The following is a 27,500-nucleotide window of genomic DNA, read 5'->3' as shown; positions in this document are numbered from 1 at the left end:
TCTGTCCAGGAAGGAAAAGGGGGGGGGGTGTGCTCCCTGATTGCTCAATTTCAGAGGATGTAGAGACTTAAATTCTCAGCATATTTGATATAAAACTACAACAGTGTCTTTGTAGCATTTAGTGTTCAGGTTTGCTTTCAATCACTTGGAGATTAATTGTAACAGACATTTAAACCAGGGGTGCCCACATGTTGCACCCCACTGTAACACTGAGCAAGTTAGATTCCTCAGCAACAGGACGATGAAAATATATAATAATTATAATTTAATAATTTTGCCATTTAGCAGACGCTTTTATCCAAAGCGACTTACAATTACGAATTACAGGGACATTCCCCCTGGAGTAACTGAGGACTAAGTGCCTTACCCAAGGGCACACTAGTAGTGGTGTGGTTTCAGGCGGGATTTGAACTCACAACCTTCCGATCACAAGTCCAACTCATTACCACTAGACCACCACTACCCCTAAATATAGTTTCTCTATCTACACTATATTCCCTATGATAATATGTCTTCTTCAGCAAACACTCCTTTATATTCTTTACACTGTTTATGTTGTTCACACAGATATGCTGCACTGGACTGAAATAACAAACCATAATAAATAGATAAGAAGTAGACAATAGTGTGTGTGTGTGTGTGTGTGTGTGTGTGTGTGTGTGTGTGTGTGTGTGTGTGTGTGTGTGTGTGTGTGTGTGTGTGCGTGTGTGTGTGTGTGTGTGTGCATGCGTGTGTGTGGAGATTGGTTTTGGGTGTTTTTCTCCAGGTGAAGGACTATCATTATTTCTGCCTGCAGCAAGAGGTCATTGCTGTGGAGCTGTCTGCATCCTGATTACCTGCATCCCACTATCCTATAAGAGGATAGACGATACTACCACACTACATCGGAAAACAACACCCAGAACTAATCCCCTGTGCGTACACACACTGTAGTGACCCCCATGAAGTACCGGGTGTATTCACACAATAACCACCACACACACAGCTGCCCTCCGTTCCCCAATCAGACACATGGCCAGGGAAGCAGACCGCTGGCTTGTTAGCCCGACAGGCAACACCTGCGCCTCCTCACATAAGGAGGAGTGGAGCCGTCACAAGACAGAGAGCTACGGACAGACAACACCCCATGTTGACTGGGTGAAAGAGTTTTCTCCTGTTTCATCCTTCTGCCAGCAGAGTTGCAGTTGCTCATTTCTCCAGTTCCTGTGCGTACGCAATGGGTGCCAGTGTGCGTAGAGGTGCGCACAGTTTCACGGCAAGTTCGTTTTTTTTTAATAAATCCCCAAATTGCAGGAAAAAAGCGTTATAAACGAGGCCCCAGCGATATACCCAGCACCCCGGGGGATACCTACAGGGCACCAGGACCTGCCCTACACTCGGGTTACTGAGTCCACTTAGGGACGAGACTCCAGACTGTCGGAGGACAGATCTTTATGCATGTGGTCGTATATCGGAGCACACCGCACACAATACGATCAAAAAAACTGTTCAATCCATGATTTTTTAATCTTCATGTGTGGGGTCTCTCTCAGATAAAAAAAATCTGTTGAGATTTAGAAAATCTTTGTGTGTGTACCAGGCTTTATTAGAATGCTGAGATGTCCCATTCCTTGACTACACTTTACATTAAGTTGCCCCTACACCTGTGTAATAACCCTGTATTGTACAACATTGTTATGTACATGCTGTTACATGTACATATGGTAATTTATTTGTAATTGCACCTGTTCTTATCGGTCGTACTTTTCAGGTTTTCTGCTCGAAATGACATGCCCACAGTGAATATAGAACATCTCCACAATCACAAGGGCGGGGGGTTGAAACCGAGCACGCTTGGTTTTGCTATGTGACGTGGCTGTGAACAAGAGCGTCTCACTCGCTCACTTTTTACCGGTCGAATAATAGACTGTCGCTTTCGACGTTTAGAATGGAATCGAATGAATCGTTTGCGACATCGATGAACATTATTGATAAAGGAAAGCTCTTTATATCTGTTATAATAAACATAGACCCACATCTCGGGTCACCGGTGGGGCGGTGGTCAGATCAGCTCACCTGCTCCAGTTTCCAGTGGAACTCGGCCGGGCGGAAGGTGTCCACCTGGGTGAAGTCTCTCCTGAGCAGGAACACCAACCGACAGTTGTGGACATACAGGGAGTAGTGGTGGCGGTTCATCTCTGCACGATAGAAGAGAAACATTACATTAACACTAGAACAGCCGTGCCTTTTTTACCTACTAAAATGCCTACCTGCTATTTACACACAACGACCACTAGTTGGCCCCTTGTAAATTAACCCTGCTTCCTACACAGAAAAACTGCAACTCTTTTTTTTTACATGGCTGATTAAGTGTTAATAACATACAACAATTACATTTAGCACAAAAGAAGTCTGTCGTTATGGGCGAAAGGGTGATACAACTTGTAAATGCTGTTGACATGTGCCACTTTTGTGTTACATCCTAACACCTTTACAAGGCAGCAGGATAAATGTCACCCGCTCTCGCTGTGCCACTGTGGTGGAGTGAAAAGCCCTGCAGGGAAGCTGATGAGGTCTGTGACTTCAGCTTTTCTCGCAGCAGCATTTTCTATAGCCACCCCTCTGTGCTTTTTCTGGGTACCACTGGGATTACGCATGGCGGTTTTTGTCTTGACAAGACTCTGGGTTTGGCTAGGTGTGAGAGGTAGCTAGTGATCAATGGGATCAATAACAAACAGCCTCTCAGGCTTTTCTGTCTCCAGTCACAAACCTCTCAGCTTTACTGACTCACACAAACTGGATCTAGAAATGGAGACCAAACAAGAATACAATACAAGCATTTCAGCTCAACACATTTCAAAACGAATATTCCTCGTCCGTCCCCATGTTTGGCACCAAATCGTGAGCTTAGAATGATAAGGTTCTATCTCCGTTTAGGGTAGTTCAGAGATATTGAGCGTCAAAGTTTTTACATTCCATTATGTTTTGTGAGATGGAACCTTTGTATTTTATGAATTACTAACTCAAAAATTTCAACATTTTAAAGATAACACCACACAGGCATTAATAAACACCTAATGGATCAGATTGTGTAAAAAAACTCAATTTTGACAAAAATGGAGATAGAACCTTATCATTCTAAGCTCACGAAATGTATGTCCTCCTTCTTTCCTCAACTCATCCTCTTTATTCCCCCCTGAAAACAAATAGCCTAATTTTGGAGCTCCATAGCTCCACTTCAAACAAAACCCCCAAATTTGATGAAGAAGAATGAACAACAACATTCCCATTATTCCCTCACCGGTCTTGTCAGAGTTGCAGAGCAGAGTCTCTTTCTCTGCTCTCAGTCCCGGGCTGGGGCCGTGCTTCATCCACGTGGCGATGGTGAACTGGTCCGTCAGGTTCTGGGGCACCACCCGCTCGGGCACGTTGGCCGCCTGCCGCCCGTCGAAGCGGTAGATGAGGTCGCTGTCCCGCCCGTTGTCCGTCAGCAGAGAGGCCGTCCAGTTGGTGGAGGTGCTCGGGGCTGGGAGGAGGTCCGCACTGCCTGACGCTGCGCCTGAAGGGTCAAGGGTCACAGAGAACATACAAACAGTCACAGACAACATACAGACAGTCACAGACAGCATACAGACAGTCACACACAACATACAGACAGTCACAGACAACAGACAGTCACAGACAACATACAGACAGTCACAGACAACATACAGACAGTCACAGACAACATACAGACAGTCACAGACAACAAACAGTCACAGACAACATACAGACAGTCACAGACAACATACAGACAGTCACAGACAACATACAGACAGTCACAGACAACAAACAGTCACAGACAACATACAAACAGTCACAGACAACATACAGACAGTCACAGACAACATACAGACAGTCATAGACAACATACAGTCACAGACAACAAACATATTTGGCAGTGTTGGGGTTAGCTACTCTTCACGCTGCTCCTGGAACAAACTCCCTGAAGAAATCAAACAGGCCCAAACCCTTAAAATATTTAAATCTAAGCTAAAAACCTTAATGTTTTGCACCAGTTATGATTAAACACAAACACTTCTATCAATGTCTTTTTTCCATTACATTTTTAAAAATGTTTTATCTATTTACTTCTTATATTTGCTTCTATTCATTGTAATTTTTTGTTTCTTATGCTCCTCTTGCTGTATTTTTAAATAATGTATGTAAAGCACTTTGAATTGCCCCTGTTGTATGAAATGTGTGCATATGAAATGTATACAAATAAACTTGCCTTGCCTTGCCTTGCCTTACTCTGAAAATATATTTAACTAGATTACCAATTACTTTACAATGAAAGAAGCTACCCTTGAGAGAAAAATTGTTTGTCAAACTAAAGCTACTTTAAAAAAGGTAGTTCAGTACATAGAGACTACTTCAACCAACACATGATAATTAATTACTGAAAGATGACCAGTCCATGTGACAGAAAGCATGCGATTGACATCACTGGGAGAGAGAAACATGGGGAGGTGGAGGAAAGTTGGGAGACCGTAGGCAGTGGAATAAGAAATAGTAGGGAACTTTAAGTTCAAGGGGACAGAGCCTTCAGCGTGGCTGCACCTACTCTCTGGAACTCCCTCCCCTCAGTGATCCGCAACGCCCCCACCCTGGACTCCTTCAAACTAGCCCTCAAAACCCATCTGTTCTCCAAGGCATTTGGCCCCTAGTCTTTGTTTTAGTTTTTGCTTTGTTTGTTTTCTGTTTTGTCTGTCCGTTTTCATCCCCTTGTACAGCGTCCTTGGGTTTTTGAAAGGCGCTATATAAATTAAAGTTATTATTATTATTATTATTATTATTATTATTATTAAGGGCTGTGTAGGGAACTTTAAGTTCAAGGGCTGTGTTCCCTTTAGTTAACTAAAGGGAACACTAGGATCTTAGTTATTCAGTATAACTACTACTAAGCTACTGCAAAATGCAGTTAATCTGATAGTTGAACTACTCCCCAACAACACTGATATTTGAAATGCAAAATATATGCAGCCTAACTGCATAGCTGGTTTATCTGAAACCTATAGTACAGTATTTAAATCATCATTGTCTTCTCATAGACTTATTATTCAGCACTCCTCAACACAACATCGATCTGTGAAGAGGTGCCGGTATGAATCTATTGCATAACGTGTTGTTTAACAAAACTTGTCGGCTCTCACCCCGACAAATCCCACTCTTTTGAACTTTCAACATTCCTATATGTTAATCAATGGCAAACCTAATATATGCACAGAGACCCTTTCTAAGGGTCTAAGGGCCTCTCAAAACATTTCACTGTGAGGGAAGTTGATGAAATTCAATACTTGCTCTGTGCAGTTATCAAAAGGTGGTCAAGACTGTGACCCTGTGTCTTATTTTTCATCATTATTATTGATCAGCCCCATGACTGGCTGTTAAAACGATGGATAAATGGAATCTTTAACCTTTCTCAGCTTCAGAAACATACATTAGCAATATCAGACTGAATCTTGTCTCTGAATTTCATAATGGATCATAATATGATGTAGATCGAACTTAACTATCTTCAATTGGCTCCCATAATAGAATATAGTCCTCTTCACCAACACTATATTTATGCACAGTCACCAAACACTTTATTAGGAACACTATACTAATACTGGGTGGGTATTACCCTTTGCTCTCAAAATAGCCTGAATTTATTCGACAACGATATTTCAGGTGCACTTTCAACCTGTGAATCTCCCTTTCTACCACCTCCCAAATGTGTTCTATTGGATTGGACTGGACTGGGAAGGCCACTGAAGAACACTGAACTCATTGTCATGTTCATGAAACCAGTTTGAGACGCCTTTTGCTTTGTGACATGGCGCATTATCATGCTGGAAGTAGCCATTAGAAGATGGGTACATTGTGGCCATGAAGGGATGTCCATGGTCAGCAACAATACTCAAATATAGGCTGTGGCATTCAAACGATGATTGATTGGTATTAACAGGCCCGAAGTGCGCCAAGAAAACATTCCACACACCATTACACCACGTCCACCAGCTTGAACTGTTGACAAAAGGCAGGTTGCATTGCGCTGATGTCACATGATTGGCTGATAGATGGTACAGGTGTTCCGGTACCTGGGGCTGCTGTGGCGCAGGAGGTAGAGCCGCCGTCTAATGATTGCAAAGTTGCCACGGCTGGCCACATGTCGAAGTGTCCTTGGGAAAGACACAGAACCCCAAATTGCTCCCAGTGAGCGGGCCGGCGCCTTGCATGGTAGCTTGCCGCCATTGGAGTGTGAATGTGTGTGTGAATGGGTGAATGAGAGGCCGTTGTAAAGCGCTTTGGATAAAGGCGCTATATAACTCAGTCCATTTACCTAATAAAGTGTTCAATGAGTGTATATTTGCACCCTTGCAGAAATTGATGTTGCTTGGAGAAAAAAAAAAGATTATAATTTGTTTTATTCCTTAATTAGATAATGATTACGGAGCTTGGAAAATCTGCTGCCTTTAAACTGTGCACACTAAAGACGAAGGAAAAGACCTCTGCGTGCAAATTAGGGTTTTAAAGAAACAAACATCTGAAGTAATTCCTTAAAACACTTTAACTCAGTCGAGAGACTCCACCAATAAAGTGTTACTGCTGAATATCATTTGCTGAATACTTCAACCACGTCTTAGAAGATCCAAGGGAGGAATCCTCTGCTATCTCTTCCCCCAGGGGGAATAAATGAAGTAGGAAATGATGGATGAAACAGAGGGCAGAGACTCAAATATTGAACGCTGGATGGATCTTACAAGAGATTGGGATGGCCAATGCAGGCTTTGGACTCACCGTGGACTGGGGTACCACCTTCCTTCCCTCCTTAGAATAGACACACATGCTAAGATATTTCACTATCACGTCAAATGCACTACACTGGGAGAAGGGTTAAAGTGGTTCCCTAGCCGAGGTAGAACCCCTAACCCAGACGGGTAGGCTAGTAGATCAGGCTGTACTGTGACACATTGTGGCAGCGAATGGGAAATGAGAGGACATAATTGGAAACCATTAATCAGTGGGTTTGTGAGTCATCCAAAACCGTATCAATGACTTCATTATAAAGCAATTAGCTACCACAATGGGAAACTGCATGCATTCTGAAAACAGAATTTATTTTCAAATTAAATTCGAACATTTTTTTTTCTCCCACCCTCGTCTTCCTTCGTTCTTTCTTTAGTTCTTTCTTTCTTTCTTTCTTTCTTTCTTTCTTTCTTTCTTTCTTTCTTTCTTTCTTTCTTTCTTTCTTCTCTCTCTCTCTCTCTCTCTCTCTCTCTCTCTCTCTCTCTCTCTCTCTCTCTCTCTCTCTCTAGCGTTTTTCATTGGCAACAAAATAACCTTGTCCCCAGACTATTGCACACAGTACTGTCTGGACCATGTAGGGGAAAATTATTAGTTTGATAAGACATTTTGTCATAAGTGTAGTGGGAAGACATTTTGTCATACTACTATCAGACTGGCACTGTCTGGGCAGAATGAACACACTTAAAAGACCTCAACCTCGTCTACAATGAAAACCAGTTCCTCTACTTGAAACTTGACATTGGCTGGACAACAGACACGTTTAAATGATCACAAAGACCTAATTGCTCTCTTTCCTAACCTGCGCCTAGAGAGACTGAGCAATCTAGAGCAGTTCTGGGCCTTTGTGTTTCCCCAGGCCCAGTACTCTAAAACCAGACCAGACCAGTTTGTGGCTTTTGTGTCCCTTTTTCCACCTTTGTGTCTCTAATAAGGCTACGTCCACACTGCAGTGAAATGTGACCCAAATCAGTTTTTTTTGCCAACACGCGACTCAGGTCTGATTTATGCATGATGACCGTGTGAACAGCGCAAGTCACATGAAATCAGACTTTTTTAAAATCCGACCTGGGTCGCGTTCAGAGGTGGTGTTACATCGGATACATGTCTGATATTTAGCAACGCGCCCTCGTCTGAACTGTCAAGTAGCGTTTAATGCGACTTTTACGTCGCATTGGAATGCTCAGTCAAATTATGCTTAGTTGTTACGGTGTTGTCATGACAGAATTAGTCCGGGGCCAAATAGTTTGATGTAATCAATGTCTTTCCAAGGCCGTTGCTATGCCAAGACGCATTCCGGACATGTCTTTGTGGGAGTCATCTTTTTATTTTTTATTTTCACACATACACCATGTCCTTCTGTATTTGCGACCGCCTTTCTCCTTTCTTTCGGACATTCCACTGCGCGCCGGACATTCTCCCCCTCTCTGTGAATGGTAAATGGTAAATGGACTGCACTTATATAACTTTTTTGCTGCTCCAAAGCGCTTTACAACGGCCTCTCATTCACCCATTCACACACACATTCACACACCAATGGCGGCAAGCTGCCATGCAAGGCGCCGGCCGGCCCGCTCACTGGGAGCAATTTTGGGGTTCAGTGTCTTGCCCAAGGACACTTCGACATGTGGCCAGCCGGGGCTCAAACCTCTGATCTGCCAACCTTGTGATCATTAGATGGCGGCTCTACCTCCTGCGCCACAGCCGCCCTCTGTGTGCTTACTGCCACAGATTAATGTGTATTTTAAATTGAGAGAAGACAAATGTAATCGTCTTGCACTTGAATAGCGTTAATATAAAATGGTCGGCAGTCCGGAATGCGCGTCGGGATAGCAACAGCGTTTGAAAAAGACATTGATTACACCATCCGGACACTATTTGCTCTGTGGACTAATTCTGGCATGACAGTGCCACCTCAGAATTGTTTGCTTCTTTCTGTTTTCTACTCGTGCAGTAAGAATGATTACCATGGCAATTATGTATTCCATACATAATGTTGGTGTACTAGCCTGGACTTACAAGGAAGCAAACCTTGCCATAGTGGGAGTGAACTTACTGAGTAAAGTATTCACATGATTTGATTTTGCAACGACTGCAAGACATGGCTTTGAATCTGTGGCTCCTAGGCAGTGGTGGGCTGTTTGAAGGGCAGGGGGGGTGAAAAGAAAAAAAGGGCACCTACTGCACAACATGCGACCCCATCAGTGCACATGGTCAAGTTTAGACCATTGGAAGGGCAGCCAATAGGGCACATCCTCTAATTTTGCCACTCAAAAGGGCACTTTTAGTGCGACGTTTTTCAACTGTGGGGGCACATGGTCAAGTTTAGACCATTGGAGGGGCACCAATAGGGCACGTCCTCTCATTTTCGCCACTCAAAAGGGCATTTTTGCCACTCAAAAGGGCACTTAAGGGGGACGTTTTTCAACCGTGGGGGCACCAGGAGGGGCGGTCGCCCCCCCCCTGAGTCCACCAGTGCTCCTAGGTGAGGGGAGAAGTGCTCTCTCTCTCTCTCTCTCTCTCTCTCTCTCTCTCTCTCTCTTACCACACAGTTTCTGCAGGGACTTCTCTGAGTAGGTTTCACGGTCACAGCCCTTCCCAATATGGTTGGTCTGCAGCTCCACCATGGCCCTCACTGCTGACAGTGGGCCGTCACAGGTCTCCAGGTGCATCTTGGGAAACAGTTGCTTGCTTCCTGTCCCGGGCTCATAGTCGACTCTTTTGTTCCAGCCTGAGAGACACAAGACACATACACACGACATGATCTTAAATGGTGTGGCGCCTTCACATAGTCTCACTAAATAACACAGAGATTCTGGGATCCGAGGTTAGGCTGTCACACCTACCTAGTTTGGTGCAGATTTAACAACAAAGTTTGGTTTGTTTAGACGGGTAAGAACACTCTATTTGTACTCAACAAACATTCAAACCGTGGACCACACCCACTCTTCCAAACCGTGGTGCATTTTTCCAGGAAATAAAACATGCTGTGTATTAACACTAGAAGAGCCATGAGGGGTCACGGTGACCCCTGTGAGTTAAAAAAAGATTCTATCTTTGCACTCGATCAAATTTCAGGACCCTCCTTTCATGACTTTTCCTAGATATGTTTCAAAATCTAAATTCAGGATAAGATAGTATAAAGCTGTTTTGCAGTTTTTCTGTGTAGGAGGCAGGCCAAAAAAAGAAGCGCCCTCTAGTGATCTCTGTGTGTAAATAGCAGATTTACATTCTAAAAAGGGTGTCTATTTGACCCTCAAGGTCAACTAGCTCTACTAGTAGGTAAAATAGGCACGGCTGTTGTAGTGTTAAGGGTTACTGCAGACATATGTTGCTAGGCGAGAGAAAAGTACCGTAGCAACAAGTCAAGTGTCTCCTTGATAGGCTCAGGGCAGATTAACATTATATTATACTATATGTTATATTAGTATTCATCGTCTAGAATGAATGCTGTAAAGCAGCAGATTATTTACTACACGCAGCCTGGACAGACGCTCATATTGGCCTTGGTTTCTTCAGAGGCTTGTGTTGTTGATAAGAATACTAAAGCATTGGAAAGGACAAAGCTCGCGACTCGTGTATGAGGCACAATGATTGTCTTGAACTGCTTTGTTTTGGAACAACCTGGCAGATACTTGTCCGATTAAATGACATGGCTTTTGTTTACAAGTTGTGGGTTTGCTAGAGATTTGGCAATGAAACCTAACCGATCCGAATAAAAAGTGCATCAACGTAACGATTTCAACCCTGATTCAGACATAAGTAAACAAACTGTGAAAGTGCCATAAGAGTCCATGAACTGCTCAAATGCTGCTCACACATTTGTGTATACGTTTAGGACCAGGTGGCATAGTCATGAAGTTCCTGAGAATCTAGAATGTAGAATGTAGAATATAGAATATGAATGAATGAATGAATGAATGAATGAATGGTCTTTATTGTCATTGCTATAGTACAGGTACCAAACAACGAAATTTGGGAGGGGGGGCTCCCCTGGTGCTAGGAAAGAAAAGAAAAACTAAAAAAACAAGAAGGGAAAGGAGCTGGTTTACATAAATAAAGGCTATGTACACTATCCACTATACTATACTGTACAGATAAAACGACTAGGGTTGTCATATTGCACATAGTGTTATTGCACATTAATTTAAAGTGTCGCAGTTTGCAGGCTTGAAATGTACACATTTGTGCCTCAGCACTACACCTGATTTTTTCAATCCAGCAGCTGCCATCAATCCGTCCAGACTGTCCAGGGCCCAGAACCTAGGTCTTTGCTGTGTTCAGGGCATGGATGGCCCTGGGGTAGAAGCTGAGCTTCAGTCTGTTTGTCCTTGCGGCCATGGTCCTGTACCGCCTTTTCGAGGGCAGCCGGGCAAAGTGTTCGTACCCAGGGTGGGTTGGGTCTCTGGAGATCTTGGAGGCCTTCCTGAGGCAGCGTGTGTTGTACAGCTCTTCCAGAGAGGGGAGGGGGGCGCCGGTGATCTTCTGGGCTGTTCTCACGACTCTCTGTAGCGCATTTCTCTCTGCGGTTGTGCAGCTGGAGAACCAGTTGCAGATGCAGTAGGAGAGGATGCTCTCCACTGCGCCGCGGTAGAAGGCCACCAGTATCTCCTGCTTGTTGTGTTCCTTCCTGAGGACTCTCAGGAAGTAGAGCCGCTGTTGTGCCTTCTTGATGGTGGCTGCTGTGTTGTTCTTCCAGGACAGGTCATCCTGTATGTGCACCCCCAGAATGAAGAATATAGAATGTGGAATGTAGAATCTAGGAGCCATTTCACATTTGACAAGCTTGTGATGGAAGGCATCAGCGATGGCACTTCACTAAAGCGAAAGGTGACAGGTGACTCCAGCTTAAGGAGAGGTGTATTACTGGCACAGATGGCTTAAGAACCATGTTTGCTAATCCGTGTCACACACACAGTTGACTGTCAATGATAAGCAAGGCAAAGTTCTGCGTTGGTCTTCTTTCAAAATCAAACCAATAACCTTTACCTGACCCAGAAAAAAAAAGAAAGAAAGGTTGACATGCCTCAGCTGAATAGCCACTTTGGGTATTACAAAAAAAGATTAGCTATACAATTATATTGGCCATGGATATATTAGTAGAATATGAGAAGACATAGTAGGAAATGTACTCAAATGTATTACTTTTCCTACTATATATCTTCTCATATTCTCCTGGAATAGTAAAAAAAAAAAAAAAAAAAGTCTGAAGCCATGAGCTCGTCAACAGGAGTGACGTAAATGGTTCTCTACCCTATACCAGACCAAAACTGTACGAGGGGAAACTGCCACTCCAGAGATGAACCGCTGAGAGCACACAAGATTCGGATGGTCAAACTAAACAATCAGCCATGACAGGTGATATTCGACCACAGAGAAGGGGGTGGGGGGGTTGGAGAGAGAGAGGGAGAAAAGGATAGAGGCGAATTACATGCTCAAAGAACATGACAGCTGTTGTGCAGGAGGCCCGTCTTTCACCTCCGCTTCGTCTGTCATCTTTGTCACCTGTTTTATATTTGATTACTCTCCATATGTACTGGAGACATATCTGTGTGCCGCACAGGACTTTATAGTCGAGGGAGCCGTAATGGTGGTTTGATTGCTACGTGTGGAAGAGAGATTTGACAGCTGTCGGGTCTGTTCAGTGATATTTTCAAGGCCAAACACTCAGAAATAAAAATGGGTCGGCCAGGAAGCGGGAGACAGAAGGAGTATGTCAGTAGAACGTTCTGGAAAAGGAAAAGGGTCTAGAAATATCCACATTTCACTTGTGAGGCTGAGAGCGACCTGTACTGAGGAGGAGCTGCACTGATAAATCCTTACCAGAAATCGTGAGCTTAGAATGATAAGGTTCTATCTCCGTTTAGAATGATAAGGTTCTATCTCCGTTTAGAATGATAAGGTTCTATCTCCGTTTAGAATGATAAGGTTCTATCTCCGTTTAGAATGATAAGGTTCTATCTCAGTTTAGAATGATAAGGTTCTATCTCCGTTTAGGGCAGTTCAGAGATATTGAGCGTCAAAGTTTTTACATTCCATTATGTTTTGTGAGATGGAACCTTTGTATTTTATGAATTACTAACTAAAAAATGTCAACATTTAAAAAAAAATAACAATAAAAAATAACAATAAAATAAAAACAATTTTGACAAAAATGGAGATAGAACCTTATAATTCTAACGTCACAAAATGTTGATATGTACAGTACTGAACCGTATTGATTCTTATTCAGAACCAACCAATATCAACCACACAAACATTCAGATAGCATTACCGGAAGTACCGGTAGATGATAAAATGTTGATATGTTATGGTTAATGTTTATGGATTATGTCTTGAATTACTGCACACTATGCTACATTTATTAGGGCGTGTGAGGACATCACTGTGTTTAAATTAAGTGTTTTAATATTTCTCCCATAGACTAACTAAGGGAAGACCAATTCGCTCAAAGAGAGTGAGATTCGACGCTTAACGGTCCCTACTGTGCAGTGTGTATCTAATCTATGCCTAGCAGTTCTATAAGATCTGCAACTCTATTTGAGGATGACATTTACTGTGAGTGTCTCTTACAGAGTTGCCCTTTAGCATTACTAACAACCCTCTATTGGATGAGCCCTGGCCACTTTTTAAGGTAGAAGAACTGCATACTGTACTGACTTTAGGGAACAGGTTGGGTTCTTCCATTTTGAATCCTACAGCCAAAGAACAGTTTATAGTATCTCCATTTGGATACATTTCTTTTTTCTTTTCTTTTTTTAAAACTTTTTTTTTTAATGGTAAATGGCTGCACTTATATAGCGCCTTTTTTGCTGCTCCAAAGCTCTTTACAACGGCCTCTCATTCACCCATTCACACACACATTCACACACCAATGGCAGCAAGCTGGCCCGCTCACTGGGAGCAATTTTGGGGTTCAGTGTCTTGCCCAAGGACACTTTGACATGTGGCCAGCCAGGGCTCGAACCGCTGATCTGCCAACCTTGTGATCATTAGACGTCGACTCTACCTACTGCTTGACACAGTTACATAATCCACTAATATGTTTGTATGTTGGGAATTGAGTGTGGGCACTTTAAAGCTGAGTCGCAAAGTTGTGAAAAAATGCATTGTTTACACTGTGTACATGTCTCTCCTTTGTTAACTGAACACTTTCTAAGTGCTGATCGTTACTTTCAATAAACATTATTGTACACAGACAGTAGCAGGTTGAATCGCTCGTTTATACAGCTATTGTTATACTTGCAGCACTATTATCTATGGTTAGCTCACTGTACATCAGCAACAGTCTTTTAAGCTGCAAGTTAAACTTCACAACTGGTTTGTAACACCGGACCTTGTTGCCGCCGGCACATCTGTTCTGGATCTAAAACACCATAGCGGGTAGGACAGCTGACTGTGTGTATCAGAACACTGTCTGTCTTTTGAACCTATAGCTCCTCTACTACTTCATCAATTATTCACCAACTCCTACTACAGCTAGTTCCACGCATCCGTTGTTATTGAAGCTAGTGTCACTGTCCCAGTTTCTGTAATAAAGGAACATATAGGATATTCCTGGTCCAAAGAAACATATGAAGCCTTCATCCAACCATACTATACTATAAGGGAAAAAAAAGGGGTGTCGATTTGATCGCAGACAGGATGTTCATTCATCTGTGACACAAAGGTCAGAACACTTGTAAAGTGGTGGTGATTAGCGTCTAAACCTGATGTAAACATCATAAGTGGTCAGGAATGTAACCGTCGACAACTGTCGTCAATATTACAATCCAGTATATAAATCAGTCTGTCTTGAAACCCCTATACAGGCGTTTACCACCCATGTCAGTAGAACTTGTGATTTATGGTAATATGAAAACAAATAACTAAATGCGTTATGGTTTCCAAATTAATCGCGAGCGTTAACATTGACAGCCCTAATTCTTTCATATCAGGCTTTATAAAAAAAACTAAAAAAAACAGGATATGCTAAAATCTCCTCTCCTCCTTATCTCTCTCTGTGTGTATTTCTTCTTCTGTCTCCAGGATGCTGCTGCTGCTGTATCCTCCTTCTGTCTCCACAGGGGCACTTGACCTGGATTGCTCCAGTAAACAAAATGGAGTCGTGGATGTGACTGTAAGATGTGGAGTGCAATTCTGGCACTCACTGGGGTTGAGAGCTTTTCTGTCTCTTTCACAGAACAGTAAGCACAGTCAAAGGGAAGTATTACTAAGGTACAGAAACGGCAGCATTTTCCAATATAAATCCATGTTCACGCTTGTTGGCGGTGTGTCATGGCGGGCAGTAACCAATGGCGTTCCTTCCTGGCAGACTAACGTGGTGGTGGTGCCAGGGTTTTAGAGTAGAGGGAAACTGTAGGTGTGCAGTGACCAACAGTGACAAATACAATGAGATTCACTGTGTGAACACAAACAAGGCAATAAGTGAACAAATCCCAACTGTCTCTGGGTCAGTGGATGGGGGCAGTCTTGTCGCCTCACAGCTTTCAGAAAGGTTTAGTTTAGTTTAGTTTATTATATCGAGGACAATCCAAATACATGAACCATATAAAATACAGTAAAAAAGGCAGCGTTAGCCTAGTCGGCTAACTTTCAGCTGAAGTCCCCGGCCAGTTACAACATGGCATCCTGAAAAGTAACGTCATTAATTAAAATAAAACATTTAAATATTCGAAGAACACGTGGCTGAGACAAGGTACCCCAACATCACACTTACAAACAAAAAACACAAGTAGGCAAGCTGAGGTGATTACAAGCGGCTGCAACAAACACTAACAGCGCATAGGGGACAGGGAGGTACTGACCTAGCCACCCAGGTTTGCAGACAGGCTTGACGTCTATGTGCACCACGACGCTCTCCGTTGCCTTCTTCTGTCCGCAGTCGAAAGCGGTCACCAGGATCTTGTAGCGCTGCTGCTTGTCAAAACTCAGACGCTCTGTGTTTCTGATGTTGCCTAAAGAGGGAGACAAGAAATAAAGATATGAGTGTAGGAACCATAGAAAGAAGAGTGTAGTTTTCTCAAACACATTTCTGCAAAATACTCTAAGGACTAAATAACAGAACATAATTATACCATTCACAAGTTTTACATTTTAGTTTTTTTTTCTGAGTGGGGCAGTCCCACTCATATTTTTCTTTTTATTGTGACAGAGACAGTAGAGATTTGACAGGAAGGATGGGTGAGAGAGAGAGGAGGGATGACATGCAGGATATGTCCGCGGCCGGAATCGAACCGGGAGCCCTGCGGTTACGTGGTCAACGCTTAGCCCGCTACGCCACCTAAGCTCCCCCATACTAATACATTTTTAAACAAATCATTTATTTGTAAAACATCATGCATTACATTTCAGCTATACTGTGGGCCTAAGCGCAGACCATCACCCGGGTCTTTACAACCAGGGTCTAAGGCCAAACAACCCATTCTAGGTCATTCTTTAATTAGTGCTATTGCTATCTCAACTTCTACAAAGCAAAAAAAAGAAAAGAAAAGAGGAACAAGAGTAACATGCTCTACCAGCTGACCTCACAATCAGTTTGTGAGTCAGTCAGTGTCCTGATTGGGGTGGTCTGGGGTGGCAGTGCAGTTAAAAAGGGAGAACTCTATTAAGATGCAGTACTGTCGGTTTGCACAAGATGTTAGAAGGTGAAGCCGTTTGATGAAGGCCCTCTCTTTTCTTTTCACTCTCTTCTCTCCTTTTTCCTTCCAAACTCTATACTGTATGTTCATACATTACTACTTCACCCAATCCCATCTGTGTAGATCAGTGAGGATAGGATATTAAATATATGTGAGAAATGTGATGATAGATACTGTAGTGTATCAGAAGGAAGCCAGGAAGAGCTGTTACTATTGTGTTGTAATCTGTTATTCAAGTCATATCATCAGATACAGTGGTATGTATGTAATGGGAGATTTGAACTTAATGGTGAGCCACAGACATCAAACAGACTTCATTATACCCTAACTAAGTACAGCTATTTTTACATGTTCCTGTAGTGATGTTGTCCTATGTAGGAATACTGTATGGACTAATTGCCAGTCTCATTGCAAAAACAAGGGACGTTACATCATACACATTGTCTCTCTTTTTCCTTCTGTTCCCATTTCTCCATCTACTTGTCTGCCCTCTCCTTTCTCTTTTGTCTTTGTCCCTCTTTGTGTCTCTCTTCTCTTTTTTGTCTTCATCCTCTCTCTCTCATATTGTTCTGATATCTCTCTCTCTCTCTCTCCATCTCTAACATATGGTATCTCCCTCTATCTCTCTTTCCCTACATGTACCTATATTTCGCTCTCTCTTCTTCTCTCTCTCTCCCCCTTGCAGAGGGCCGCCCAGTGGGCCTGTTGTATCTAATCAGTGACTCAGGCCTCTGATACACAGTTAATGACGGAGCCAGAACCCCCCCCTTGGAAACAAAATACACTCTGGAGGCCCCGATGCATCACCATCACCCCGCTTGGCTCTAATTGAGCACAGAGAGCTGCATGTCACACCGCAGACCCTGGGAGGGCCATAGGAGGCGATGCGACTGGCAGCGGTGGAGCCGGCATGGCAGACGGGAGCCAGGAACGTGCCAACCTCCTCTCTGTGGAGGCCCAGGTGTGGGTCTCAGATGTGCCAGAGGATATCAGAGGTGCCAGGTAGAGGTGGAAGAGAGACTCAAAAGGAGCTTCTATCCCCAGGCCATCAGGATGCTCAATGACTCTCAATGACTGTGAATGAATGAAACCAAACCAACCAAACCAGACACTATAAGCACTTTACACCATATTTAAACATATTTAAACACCACTACACCATATTTATACATCCATCAAGCGAATTGCACTTTTTTTATTACTGATTTATCTTGTACTTGTATATCGTGTATTGTATAGTGTATAGCGTATTGTATAGTGTATAGTAGATGTTACACCATACTTATGACTTATTTTATTTTATTTTATCTTTAATTATTGGTAATGTATGAAGCACATTCTCAAGGGGGGGCCTGTACAGAACAAAGCATTTCACTCTACTGTACATGTGACCAATAAAAGCAAACTTGAAGAGAGGGAAGAACATAGAGAAAGAGAGAGAAAATGAGGGGAGAGAGAGAGAGGGTTACCAAAACAGGATGTGGGAGTGTCTGATCTGGTTTCAACCTGGTCTGATCCTCAGGCTGTCCTTGTGTTGATCACACTGATCACACAGATCTGGACCTGGTCTCATATCAGTCTTTATAAAGCTCAGGGTATATACAGGAATCTTGAGGTTAATTTGAAAGTGACAGTTGGATCTAAGTGACAGTTGACACTAGAACAGCCGTGTCTATGTTACCTAAGCTGCACTGTGATCAGTGGATGAATGGGGACAACATCTGAAAAAGCCAGCGAACAGCACAGCACAGCAATAAGGTGTGGCAGATGTGGTTGGGATAGAATATGCTGTAAAAATAAGTTCAGCTGGTCGGAAACAATTCCTAGATGTCCTTAAGAAAGGCTTGTGTCCTGTCAGTGTTGTTGTATAGTTTAGTTGTCACACAACTACAGGCCTACCCGACAGTTTATGATGGACCTGTGACTGAATGTTTATGATGGACTTGTGTTTGAATGTTTATGATGGACTTATTTAAATTTTTACATTTTTGGCATTTAGCAGACGCCTTATTCCAAAGCGACTTACAATCAATACATTTGAATACTAAGCAAGTGAATCATCAATCCACCAGTCGTAGCAGGAAGAGTAATCCAGCTCAGGCCCGGGGCCATTGATAGAAGGAAAAACCTTCTTCTCTCACCTTCTTCTAAACCTTTATTTTTGTTTATTTTTTTTGAGAAACAGAGAAACAGTACAAGGGGGGCAATAGAAGTTTTTAGGGACACAGTAGAGGGGAAAGCGGGTGTCTTCAGGAGACGCAGTGCTGAGGGGCAGAAGATGTCTCAGGAGGAGCAGTTAAGGTGTAACCTGAAGAGATGGGTCTTATGATTGTAGTAGTGAAAACAAATTGACCGGTAATAGTCGCTGACTGACCGTTGCGGTCGACGGCGAAGGGCGTGTCCTCTGTGACGATGTCGTAGTTGCAGATCTGGCTGTACTGAGGGGAACAGTCCTGGTCCCAGGCCTCCACCTGCAGAATGCTGTCATAGATCTTCCCCTCTGTCACCACCGCGTGGTAAACGGGCTCCCGAAATACTGGAGTAAACTCATTCACATCATCCACCTGGATGTGGACCACTGCCCTGGAGAGAGGGAAGGAAGGAGGGAGAGAGGGATGGAGGGATGGAGGGATGGAGGGAGGGAGGGATTTAGGAAAAGGAGGGAAAGTTGACAGAGAGTGGAGAGAGAGAGAAAGTAGCCTTCATCAAGAGACAGATGAGAGAAACAAGTCAAAATCATATTATTATTTGGTGATAGCAACTGTACTGTATGTTGTAATTATGTCTGTGTGATTATGGCGTTTTCATTGAGTAAAATACATTGAAGTGGAAGACATCAACTCTGTCCCCCTTCTTGAGATCCCTTCCCCCGATGGCTAATGACTATGATCTCTCTATGATGTTTACAATGTGCTGATTCAGAGGTGTCACATGACTAGGATTGAGGTCTGATTGATTCCCTTGCAAACAGCTGTTAATTTAAACACTATGATGTCACAGTATAAAACTACGGAGCCCCCCTGCGGTCACATGGTAGAAAAAATATATTTTATGTGTGAATCCGTTCCCTCGGTTTAGTAATCCGTTCCCTCGGTTTAGTAATTCGTTCCCTCGGTTTAGTAATTCGTTAGGGTTAGGGTTAGGGTTAGGCCCTACGAGCCAGAACGATCGCAAGGATTCTAACCCTAACCCTAATCCTTGCGATCGTTCTGGCTCGTAGGGCCTAACCCTAACCCTAACCCTAACGAATTACTAAACCGAGGGAACGGATTACTAAACCGAGGGAACGGATTCACACGTCAAATATTTTTTTTCTACCATGTGACCCCAGGGGGGCTCCGTATAAAACAGAATGTTTAGAAACAGATTCTTTCTCTTTGTTTTGGTCTGTGGTCTCAGCTGATGATCTGTGAGTATTGTATCATCTAACCATGTGATTTATCTCTCTCTCTCTCTGTCTCTTCCTTACTTTCTCTCCCTTTTTCTATAATTTACAATGTACACACACAGCTTCACAGCACCATCTTTCTCTGTCAAGAGACATTCATCAAAACAAGTTCAGCTGTGAGATCCCTCAACCTCCCTCATCGCTCTCCCTCTCTGTGACAGTATCACAACCCTAGAGCAACGCTTTCAATAGCACTTCATCAAAACACTGCTCAAACAATTGCTGTTGTCCAGAATAGACTGGTTCATAGTTAAGCTTCAAGCTAACATTGACAGGCAGGTCCTTGATATGAGAAATTTCCTGAGAGTTGAGCAAATCTCAGCTGTTACTAGGACCTAAGGGAAAAGTGGAGAGCTGCCATAGCATACTGTTAGCTATGATCATACGGGGTAAGAAATGTACACACACAGTACACACACAGCTTAGCGTAGTGCTCCGTTGGTTTATGTGCTGTATGCCTAATTATTGCCATCGTTCAAAGATTATTCACATACACACACACACACTCGATCCCTTCTAACTGCCTCCCGGCTCCTTTGTTGTGCCTCCTCCTCCGGGAGACACAGGTGCGTTGGGTTGGGCTGATTAGCCCGGGGTACGCTTCCCAGGGGTACGCTTCCCACAGCCACCCGCCTGACTGTCTAACGTGGGGCAGCAGCTGGGTGCAGGGATAATATCTCCCCGCTACAACGCTGCCCTGTGGGTCTGGTGGCCATTGTCCATAGTGCTGAATGCCTTTATTTCTCCTTTAGAACCAAGGGTTGCCACACTCCCCCCCTCCTTTGAGATCAGGAACCTACGCGTCACATGGGCGTCATTGGCGGTGGTCAGGTGTTAGCAATTCGGTTGTTAAGTCTGACGTCAAACGTGACGTTTAGCAACTCCCTCGTTTTTTCTCTGGTCGGAGACTGCTCTGAGGAGGTCTCGGTTTCAGGGGTGGCCTGGCTTCCCAGGGTGGCCTCGTTCCCGGTCAGGTGGCGGGGTTGCATCTTCATCCAGCCGTTCCTCGGGGGATGACGTGGAGGGAGATGCCGGGGGGAGAGGGTGTGACGCAGGTGGGTCGGGCTCCTTCTCGGAGGGGTCCTCGGCCCCGTGTCCGTGGTCGCAGTCCAGCCGGTCGGTCGGTCCCCTCCGGATCTTCCAGAACCACTGGAAGATGGGGCAATCCCGGCCGATGGGGACGAGGGGGGACCGGGAGGTTGGGCACCAGTCCCGCCTGGACCGAGAACGCACCGGGGGGTTCGGCTCCTCCTCAATCATCTTGTGGGAGACCTGCAGGTTTGTCCAGTAGCTTGACGAGCTCATCAACCGTCTCGGGGTTGTTCTGGGCAGCCCGACGCTTAGCCTCAGCTAGCTAGGGCCCAGATGCAAGCGGTCCATCATGATGCGCTCCTGGCCCGGTAGGACTCCTCCCTCTGGTCTGGAGCCAGCTACGGGTCAGTCGTGTGAGGTGGGCGACCTGGGCTATCACCAGTCCGGTAGCGTCATACCGCCAGGCGTGTACCGCCCGCTGGGCACGGGAGGCCAGGGGTGCCGCCATACTGGGCTAGGACGGCTTCTTCTTTGAGCATGGTGGTGTAATCTGCTGCATGTGTGTTTGTTAGATCCTGGCAGGCACACTTGGCCCCCCCGGGGACAACGTCGATGTGCGATGTCCACCCACTGATCCATCCCGCGCCACCCCTGGCATTCCTCGTTCGAATAGCCCCCAGGTAGGCTTTGACGTCGTCGTCGTCTGGTTCTAAGTTTCGTTAGCCGCCTCCTTGGCGTGGTCTCAGGGCTGCCCTGGATTACATTAGTGCTCTGGGCCTGCTGGGTCTGGGCCTGGATGAGAACGGTGAGCGACTCTGTGATTGGTCGGGCAGTGTCTCTAATTTGGGTGTGCACGGGTGGTGGTTTCAAGTGCCCACATTCTCCAATATAATGTGGCTACCACTGATACCGGCCGAGGTGAAAAGCACACACCCAAATCAGAGAACGATGACACACAGACGGATGGAATACATTTCAGCCACTCTGTGGGCGTATTTAATAAAACAAAGGGATCATCTGTATTCTATGATGCAACTGAGGTTCTACCTCGTCTCGAGGGGGTAAATGAGAGAGAGACACCCAGGTATGGCTCATCTGGGCTTGGGGGCTCAGCTGTCTCACTTCTGGGGGGTCGGTTCCGGCCGGTTCCGCTCTGTTGGCGGCCACACCTGGCCGTTACTGGGGAGACAGAACAGAACATGGTAAAGGCGGGTACTTCGATACTGCCGGTATCCGGTAGGCTCACCCTTCTCCTGGCTCCTTGTCAAGCTCCCCTCACTCTCTCCCTTCTAGCTGTCTCTCCCGGATCCTTTTCAGTGCCTTCTTCTCCGAGAGACACAGGGGTGTGCGCCAGTTTGAGCTGATTGGCCCGCGGTGCGCTTCCAATGGCCACCACCCACCTGATTGCCTAACACGGTACACGGTGGCCGCTGTCCATGGTGCTGAATGGCCTTTATTTCTCCGTTGGAACCAGGGGTTGGTTGCCACAACACAAACACCCCGCCACCCCCACTCCCCCCCCCCCCCCCCCCCCCCACACACACACACACACAGGTTCTGGGCCCTGGACAGTCTGGACGGATTGATGGCAGCTGCTGGATTGAAAAAATCAGGTGTAGTGCTGAGGCACAAATGTGTACATTTCAAGCCTGCAAACTGCGACACTTTAAATGAATGTGCAATAACACTATGTGCAATATGACAACCCTAGGGTACATAAGGTTGCAGAGAAATAGGAAATGTTAGAATAGGTATAGCATAGCATAGAGTACAGCACAGTGTTTTATCTGTACAGTATAGTATAGTGGATAGTGTACATAGCCTTTATTTATGTAAACCAGCTCCTTTCCCTTCTTGTTTTTTTAGTTTTTTTTTCTTTCCTAGCACCAGGGGAGCCCCCCCTCCCAAATGTCGTTGTTTGGTACCTGTACTATAGCAATGACAATAAAGACCATTCATTCATTCATTCATTCATTCATTCACTTACTTATGAGACTTCTTCCAGTCGGCTCCAGTGGCACCTGCCCCACAGTCGTAGGCCTGGATAACGAAGGTGTACTCCTTCTGGCTCTCACAGTCCACCGGGCCCTTGGCACTGAGCAGCCCCTCGCCTGACGTCCTGTTTAACACCACCGCCTCGAACGGAGCATCCTGCCCATGGATCTTAAATGCACAGATCTCCCCTGGGGGGGAAAGAAAGTAAGAGGAAAGAAAGAAAATAAAGACAATTAGAGATAATGGACCTTGTGTTCATTCCATTCCAGAGATCAGCGATTGAAAATGTATCACTGCGTGCTGCCACTCAGCACTTTGTTATTGGAGACGTTGTGTGCTTTTTTAGGTGGCGAGACCAGCAGCTGCGATGCTGAGTGAGAGACTGTTCTGCGGTTGTAATTGCCTCAGAGACATCATGTTGTGCAAGGGCCACACAGCAAGGAAGAATGCAATTTGTATTTTCTGTTTTTTGTGAGATTTCTCGCTCAACTCATGGGGAGGTTTTTAATATAAGCCTTGGACAGGTTCCCTACCTCAACGGCACATGCACAGTTGTTTTTTTAATATCAATTTTATTCTTTCACTTCATTGTATTTTCCTTAATTGTGTGATTAAAATATAAAACGAAAAGAAGACAAAGACAATGGAAACCTCTCCACCTAAAGGTTCTTCAACTAAATGTATTATATTATATTATTATATTATTATATATTATATTATTTAGTATTACAATAGGAGATAGACACGTTTTAGTTTCATATTAAGCGGGGGTTTCAGCGATTTCAGCGATTTTCGGATGTCTGAAAACAACAGAAAACGCCCGGTTATCAGATGGATCTTAACATTTTCCTATAACAAAATCCTGGGGTGTGAGGTGTGTTAAGAGCAGTGATGCCGGTAACGCGATACTAAGTATCGCGATACTCTAATCTGATTACTTTTCCCAGTAACGAGTATTCTATCGCGATACTATTTCCAAATCAGTAATCTGATTAAAGTTACTTATTCGAGTGACTGTGCGTTACTATTGCGTTACTACCTCATAACTTAGGCTAAATGCAGTATTTCTTTGTAATGTTCGATAGTAAACAAACATTTATTGCTTTTCTCGCGTCTTGGGGAGTGACGTCAGTGATCACGTTTTCAACACGAGGTGCAGCAGAATCGCTCACGTGTATCACCACGCTGATTGCACAGTGTAAACAGAAGCGTATAATGGAGCGAGAACAGAGATATGCGTTAAATAGCTGGAAATATAGGGATTATTTTGAGTTTGTGTCAGCAAAGGATGACAAGAACATAAATGTTCGTTGTACACTCTGTGCTGGAAAGAAAATATTGTCCTGTGGTAAAACCACAACATCAAATTTAAAGAAACATTTGGAATCTCTGCACAGCACAGTCAAGCTCGCGGAGAAAGTCCCAGAGACCGCGGCCTCGACTTCTGCGGGAGGTCCCACACCGCTCAAGCAACAAAAGCTGGACTTCAGTAGGCCTACAAAATCACAACCTGTAAGTGTGGGAGAGTTGAATAAATTGGTCGGGCGGTATGTTGTAGAGGAAATGCTGCCCATAAACACAGTTGACTCGCCCTCTTTCCGTGCCATCATTAACAAGATCCCCACTACTACCAATGCCGAGCTACCTCACAGAACATCTTTTTCTTCGTACTTGGAGAAGGAGTATGCAGAGATGGAAAAACATCTGAAGGCTGCGCTGAACGAGGTCGACTATGTGTCAACTACAGCGGACATTTGGACAGCTAACAATAGGAGCTATATGGGAGTAACGCTCCACTGGATTAGTAGATCCACATTAGACCGCAACAAGGCTGCATTGGCGTGTAGGAGAATCCGCGGTAGACACACGTATGATGTTATTGGTGCAGAAATCGAAAACATTCACTCTTCATATGGACTAATCAACAAAGTAGTAGCAACAGTGACAGATAATGGATCTAACTTTGTCAAGGCATTTCAAGTCTATCAGCCTGCTGTCACAGAGTCCGATGATGAGACGGTGGAGGAGGCCACGGATGATGTCACTTTTTTAGATGTGTCAGAAATCCTATCAGCTGAGGATGATAGTGATGGCCAGCTGATTCTTCCCCCGCACCAAAGGTGTGCTTCACATACCCTCAACCTTATTTCTACAAGTGATGTGGAGAAGTACATCACTTCCAAACCAGAGAGCAAGGCTGTGTATAGGAGCAGCACAGCAAAATGCACAGCTCTCTGGACGAAAGCAAGCCGATCTACCGTTGCGTCAGAAACGGTGGAGGAGGTTAACAAAAGAAAGCTCCTGGTACCGACATCCACAAGGTGGAATTCCTTTTACGAAGCCATAAAGAGAATCGCAGAAATCCCCATGAATGAGCTGACTACTCTGTGCAACAAGCTGGGAGTGAAGTGCTTCAAAGACCAGGAGTACCAGTACCTGCATGAGTACTGTACCGTCATGAAGCCTCTAACTATAGCACTGGATATCCTACAAGGTGACTGTCCGTATGGGACTTTACTGCCCACACTTGAAGTCCTGATGCAGAAGACCCTTGCTGTGAAAGACACCCTATCCAAGATGACTGCAGGCCTTCCAGATGCCATAGTGCAGGTATGCTATGTTGTTCCATCTTAAAGATAAATAAATACATTTTCATTGCACTATTCATGAACATGGAGCAGAGTCACACCATACTGCAGTATGTAGGTTGTCAGTTGCACAAACTAATTGCATACATAATTAGTAAATAAAGGTATAAATAATAGACCTTATAGGCTACAACTAGATAATAATAAACATATCAAATTATATCTTTCAGGCTATCCAGACTCGTTTTGCCAGTGTGCTGGACAACAAAGATGCCCTTCTCGCAGCTGCTAGTTGTCCAAAATTCAAACTCCGATGGCTGAGAGATGAAGGTAGGAGGGAGCAAGTAAAGGAGCTTCTCACAGCAGAATGTCGCAAAACTGCTCCTGCAGCACAGAGCCCTGCCAGTGTACCCACCACGACTGCCAACCAAGGCGAGATGGACTTTTTTGCTTTTGAGGCGGAGCCAGAGGAGACCTACTCGGCAGAAAAGGAAGTCATGGACTACTTGAGGTCAGGGCATGAGCTTCAGATTCTGAATCAGTATCCAAACATTAAGAACATTTTCTTGAAGTATAACACTCCAACCCCATCTAGCACTCCTGTAGAGCGGCTCTTTAGTCTGGGAGGTTTGGTGCTCACGCCTAGAAGGAACAGACTTTCTGACAAGAGGTTTGAGAAGCTTCTGTTAATGAGATACAACCACTGGTTTACTCGCCCCTTTCCACTGTTTCACTCATAGTGTGTTCATGGCCTCCATAGCGTGTTCATGGCCTCCATAGCGTGTTCATGGCCTCCATAGCGTGTTCATGGCCTCCTTCCAGTCTTGACAGCTGAGTTCACTCTTCATTGATAAACTCAGACTCACCCAGTTTAGGATTAGGATTATATTAGGATCATATCTGAATGGTCAGGGTAGGTTTTAGGTTTTGTGAAACCACTCCTTGCTAGTTACTGTGTTAAATAAAGATTATATTTATTTTATTGTTTAAAAACAAGTATTTATGTTGGGTGAGGCAAAGAAAGACTCTTTATTTTGTTGTTTTAAGTTATTGTTTAAAGTTTAATTATGTAATTTAAGTTACTGTTAAAATAAAGTGAGTTTTGGCAAAACCAGTTTTCATTTTTATGTTGCGGGGGGGGGGGGGGGGTCGGGTGCCTAGGCAGCTGCCAATAGTAACTAAAAAAGTAACTAGTAATCTAACTTAGTTACTTTTTAAATCAAGTAATCAGTAAAGTAACTAGATTACTTTTTAAAGGAGTAATCAGTAATCAGTAATCAGAATACTTTTTCAAAGTAACTGTGGCAACACTGGTTAAGAGTCACTTCTCTTCAATTGTGCAATCAACTCTCCTGGCAACCTGCTCGGAAAATGGGCGTGGCCGGCAATCGTAAATGTGAAATGCGTTCAATACTTCCGACCAGAAATCATAGGTTTGCCAGATTGTTTGGTGGAATTAGCGGTTTTAGACTGTGGTTAGGGTGGAAAATGTCATTCCCATCTGGCAACCCTGCTCGCCAATCAAGAAGCGAGCTGACTTCTTTTCGTTTTTCTGCACTTTATTTGCCCTGTCGCACATGGTTGTCTCGTACAGGTCAGTCAGGGTACTACGTTAGATAATAATAACTTTATTTGTATAGCGCTTTTCCTGCAAACGTTGCGGCTCAAAGTGCTTTAAGCATTATATAATCTTAATTTAATTATTTTGTAATTTAAAGGCAATATTAAAAGGATGGGTTCACGCGAGATTTCTGGCTTGGGGAACGAGACTAGAGAGTCCGGAATCGTTCCCCACGCCCATTTTCCGAGCAGGTTGAGAGTTGAGAGTTGATTGCACAATTGAAGAGAATTGACTCTTAACACACCTCACACCACAGGATTTTGTTATAGGAAAATGTTACGATCCATCTGACAATCGGGCGTTTTCTCTCGTTTTCTGTCGTTTTCAGACATCCAAAAATCGTGCCAAAACCGGCCAAAAACTCC

General features: G+C 44.3%; 1 protein-coding gene across 1 annotated transcript in view; it reads right to left on the bottom strand.

Annotated features, from left to right (window-relative positions):
* clstn2a (calsyntenin 2a) overlaps nucleotides 1-27,500 on the bottom strand; it is a gene marked incomplete at both ends in the record, with an annotated part of 153,423 nt that overhangs the window by 23,883 nt on the left and 102,040 nt on the right. The window contains 6 exons of the mRNA XM_080542909.1: nucleotides 2,056-2,177; nucleotides 3,281-3,538; nucleotides 9,356-9,541; nucleotides 15,618-15,767; nucleotides 18,826-19,034; nucleotides 22,919-23,114. Of these exons, the coding sequence (XP_080399035.1) occupies nucleotides 2,056-2,177; nucleotides 3,281-3,538; nucleotides 9,356-9,541; nucleotides 15,618-15,767; nucleotides 18,826-19,034; nucleotides 22,919-23,114 (1,121 nt within the window). The remainder of the gene's footprint in view (nucleotides 1-2,055; nucleotides 2,178-3,280; nucleotides 3,539-9,355; nucleotides 9,542-15,617; nucleotides 15,768-18,825; nucleotides 19,035-22,918; nucleotides 23,115-27,500) is intronic.

The sequence above is a fragment of the Nansenia antarctica genome (genome assembly GCF_963989245.1).
Source record: "Nansenia antarctica genome assembly, chromosome: 12".
Taxonomy (NCBI): Eukaryota; Metazoa; Chordata; class Actinopteri; order Argentiniformes; family Microstomatidae; genus Nansenia; species Nansenia antarctica.
This window is presented reverse-complemented; position numbering and strand designations above follow the sequence as displayed.